The 4,282-nt window shown below is 49.7% G+C and overlaps 1 protein-coding gene across 1 annotated transcript in view; it reads right to left on the bottom strand.

Annotated features, from left to right (window-relative positions):
• Ppp1cc (protein phosphatase 1 catalytic subunit gamma) overlaps window positions 1–4,282 on the bottom strand; it is a 17,086-nt gene that overhangs the window by 1,768 nt on the left and 11,036 nt on the right. The window contains exons 3-6 of the mRNA XM_021163385.2: window positions 4,051–4,282; window positions 1,333–1,437; window positions 325–548; window positions 3–135 (exon numbers count right to left, since the gene is read on the bottom strand). The exon at window positions 4,051–4,282 is cut by the window's right edge and continues 22 nt beyond it. Coding sequence (XP_021019044.1) covers window positions 3–135; window positions 325–548; window positions 1,333–1,437; window positions 4,051–4,282 — 694 coding nt within the window. The remainder of the gene's footprint in view (window positions 1–2; window positions 136–324; window positions 549–1,332; window positions 1,438–4,050) is intronic.

The following is a 4,282-nucleotide window of genomic DNA, read 5'->3' as shown; positions in this document are numbered from 1 at the left end:
CTGGAAGGAACACATGAGGGTCTCATCCACACTCATCATGGCGCCTGCATTGTCAAACTCGCCACAGTAGTTGGGTGCAGAAAACAGAGTGACTAACTGCCTCTTTGCAAAAAACTCATAGCCATCTTCAACCACCTGTGGAGAGACCGTGTCAGTGTGAGCAGCTGGGGCCGAGCTGCCCCTCTCCTTCCCAACTGAGCTCGGCCTCCTGCCGCTCGCCCCCGAGGCACACTGTGTGGCAAGCCATACCTACCCACCAAAATCAACAAGGAGCCTCGGCTCACACCCATGCTCTAAGTGTACATGTAAAGTCAAAGTCAGTACCTGATGGGCTCTACATATAAGATCCAAATCATGCTTATGGAGAAATTTTGCAACCACTTCTGCACCAAATGTGAAGGACACTCCTCTGTCATTTTCACCCCAGCCTAAGACATCTTTATCGGGGTCAGACCACAAAAGATCACAAAGAAGACCTTGATCTGGTACATCAGTTGGTCTCATAATTCGCCGAATCTGCTCCATAGATTGAAGATCTGGTGATAAACCTATTCAACAAGAAAGGAAAACCCCTGAAGTGCAGACAGCATTGGCCTGAGCATGCGGCCAGCCCCTTCTGCTGAGGAGGCTGGCACTGCCACGCTGCGGTGAAACCTGTGGGTTTTTAACTTGGTTTTGGGGAAAACAATGCACAAAATGTACTGTACTGCCGCTGGTGTGCTAGTCAGACAGTCACCTCAACACCCAACCACTGAATCCACACTTCTCCCAATAGAAGGCAGGAAGGGAACACAGTGGGTGCCACCATCACCAGATGCAATGGCCGGGCACAGGGAGGATAATGCTCAGCTGTGAGGCAGCTCCTTCTAAGCCTGTGATCCATGGACCACCAAATGTCACTCAACAGTCTTGTTCTCTAAGTACCTGATCCAAGAGGGCATAGAGTAGAGACTACACCTTAATACATTATGCGGGTTTTTGGATAGCTGCTTCATTTCCAATCACCCCCAAACCTCCACATCTTTGCAACATCTTTATTACCTCACACACAGCACAGCCGCGGAACGGAGCGGAGATTTTGGGAAGAGCCCGGTTAGGGTTCAGGCAGACACATGGCTGAGCAGATGGCACTAGGGCTCGTCCTGTATTTAAAGTCATGTTCTCTTCCCAACCTATAACCCCTGCTTCCTCACACTTGATCCAAATGACCTGGCTGTATCACTGTGAAGAAGCCTTGGCACCACAGTGGCCTGGCCAGGGTCATCGTGCCCAGCTGACTTTTCAGAAGGGGCAGAGCTGCCTGGGTGAAGGCGACACCTCCATGTCACATACCTCCATGACAGCAGAATATCTTCTCGTCCACGATGGCTGCTATCGGCAAGCAGTTAAAACAGTCTGTGAACGTTTTCCACAGCTTAATGTTGTATCTTCTTTTACCTGTGAGAATGCAGACAGTCGCCCTACTGCTCTTCACCTTTGCTCTCTAAGGTCACATCTCAAGCAACTGAAACATGGGGCACCGACAGGCCCTACAGTCTCAGGGCTGGGGTACAGGGCTCATCCTGAACCAAAATACATTCCCAGAGCTCCATACGGGGCACACCTCAGTCAGCCCTGATTAGTGCACAGTACCCACTCTATTTGAAACCTCATCTGTTTTGTCGAACCTTGACCTTGAGAAAACTTCTACTTCTGAAGGCCGCCAAATCCTCCTGTGCTGTCAGCTCTTCCTTCAGCTGCCTTAGCTGTGAAGCTTGCTGCAACCAGACAGAAGCCCCACCCTGACTTCAGGAGGGCCAGGGACTCTAGGCAATCAGAAAGCTCAAATTGGGCACATCCGGTGCTTGGTCCTAACAGTCTACACACAATATACTCCTTTAAGCACCAGGGTTATGACAGGGTGTCAGAGTGTGTCCCCTTTAAAACCACGGTATGAAAAATATGGTTTGAATTCACAGTTCATAAGCCTTAGCACCTACTACATTCTCTTAATTGGCCAAGGACTGCGCAATACAGGGGAGCCTCTGACTCCTGGGTCATCCCACACTTAAGTACCAATATGTTGTGTTTGCCACTACACTAGGACTCTATCCTCTTTACCAGAGAACACAGGGACATCTAAAGGGCCCTACTATGCCTTTTAGAGTTCAGCGGGACCTAGCCAACAGCCTTCCTAAGCCACGCCTTCTGAGCTGGGCAGACCACCCACCACCAGCACCCAGCATTCAGATCCTTCCCTGAGGAAAGTTGCATTTCAGCCCTGGGGAGGCCACAGATTCCCTGGATAATTCTGGAAACTTCAATGAACACGTCAACACCTCCAATTACCAATAGCTAATGGTAAGAACGTCAATGCAGAAACTGAGGCCAGATGGCCCTGACTCCACTCCAAAACCCATCCTGTCCCATCTCATTCTCTGCTGAGCCCAATGTCACTCATGCCTTAGCTGAGGGCTGGATTAAAACTCTGTGTTGTCTGAGGTGAGAAGACTCCATGCTGAACCCAAGCTCCCTACAGCAGTCTAGAACACAGGGGCAGCCCTAACTACAAGCCGCTGCATTTGTGTGTGCCCTACATTAGCAAGTGCTAAACCAATGGACTCCCTTAAGCACCTGCCAATCCAGCCCACACCCTTTTCTGGTGGAAACAGCCCAGAGTCTCAAAACTCCTGCCATTTTATGTTTGTGTGAAACCATGAAAGCCCTCCCCCAAGCCAGTTCTTTTTCCCACACCAAATCTAAGGCTTTGGAACCATTTTTAATCAATGATGAGCTCAAAGTGCAGCTCTACTAGACAATCCAGGGCTGTGTGGGGCAGGCCCCCCCCCCCCCCGCCCCAAGATCAGGAAGCTGCAGCTGGAGCCAAGGTTGTGGTCTACATTTCAGAAAAAAAAGTAAAGTGAGATAACTCAAATATGAGAATATGTACAAAGTATTATTTTAAAATAAAACTGAGGGCTGGAGAGATGGCTCAGCAGTTAAGAGCACTGACTGCTCTTCCAGAGGTCCTGAGTTCAATTCCCACCAACCACATGGTAGCTCACAACTATCTGTAATGGGATCTGATGCCCTCTTCTGGGGCATCTGAAGACAACCACAGTGTACTCACATACTTTAAATAAAAAAACAAACAAAGCTGGGCAGTGGTAGTGCACGCTTTTAATCCCAGCACTTGGGAGGCAGAGGCAGGTGGATTTCTGAGTTCGAGGCCAGCCTGGTCTACAGAGTGAGTTCCAGGACAGCCAGGGCTANACAGAGAAACCCTGTCTCGAAACAAATAAACAAAAAATGAGGAAAAAGCAAAAAGGAGAAGGGGGAGGGTGGAGGTGATGTGGCACACCTTGAATCCTAGCACTCCAGAAGGCAGAGGGTGGGTGGATCTCAAGGCCAGCTTGAGTTCCAGGAGAGCCAGGACTACACAGAAAAACCCCGTCTCAAAAACCCTAAATAAATAAAGCCAAGCCTGTGCTGGGCTGAGAGGGTAAGATGCTTGAGGTGCAAGTCTGGCAACCAAGGTCAGGGTGGAGACAGCTGACTCTACACTCTGGCTCCAGCAAAGACAGACAGACTAAATCAAAATGTAGTTTTTAAAGTGTCTTTTTCTCCATTATGCATCTTCCAGAAAAGTTATTGTCCCTTTCCTAAATAAAGCTGCACTACAAGAAAACCACAACATCCATTTCAAAACCAAGCTGTTGCACTGCAAGATCCACCCACACATAAGGCCGGACAGCAGAGCAGCACTGCCTCCAACTGTGGTCCTGCTCTCAACTCACAAGCCACTGACCCATGCTTTCAGCAGATGCTCTCTCTATCCAGAACCAGTCTAACCGAAGCTGTGAAAAGCAGAGCAGATGGTGCAAGCTCTGGGGTCTGCACTAAGAGCAAAGCCGTGTGCCATCAAGACTATTTCCGTCCAACCCCATCAGCACCCAGGTCAGGCTGCTCTCCCTAAACTAGGACATGGGCAGGTATGCTGCAGCAACTCCAACTCCCAGGCCTGCCACCCGCTGCCTTCCAGCCCTGGTTCCTCAGAGGCAAAGTACTTACACTCATCATAAAATCCGTAGATCCTATTGATGCTGGCGCACTCGTGGTTCCCTCTGAGAAGAAAGAAGTTCTCCGGATACTTGATTTTGTAGGCCAGCAAGAGGCAGATCGTCTCCAGGGACTGCTTGCCCCTGTCCACATAGTCCCCGAGAAACAAATAGTTGCTCTCTGGAGGAAAGCCACCGTATTCAAACAGACGGAGCAAATCATAGTACTGCCCGTGGATGTCACC

This window comes from Mus caroli, chromosome 5 (assembly GCF_900094665.2).
Source record: "Mus caroli chromosome 5, CAROLI_EIJ_v1.1, whole genome shotgun sequence".
NCBI classification, from domain to species: domain Eukaryota; kingdom Metazoa; phylum Chordata; class Mammalia; order Rodentia; family Muridae; genus Mus; species Mus caroli.
This window is presented reverse-complemented; position numbering and strand designations above follow the sequence as displayed.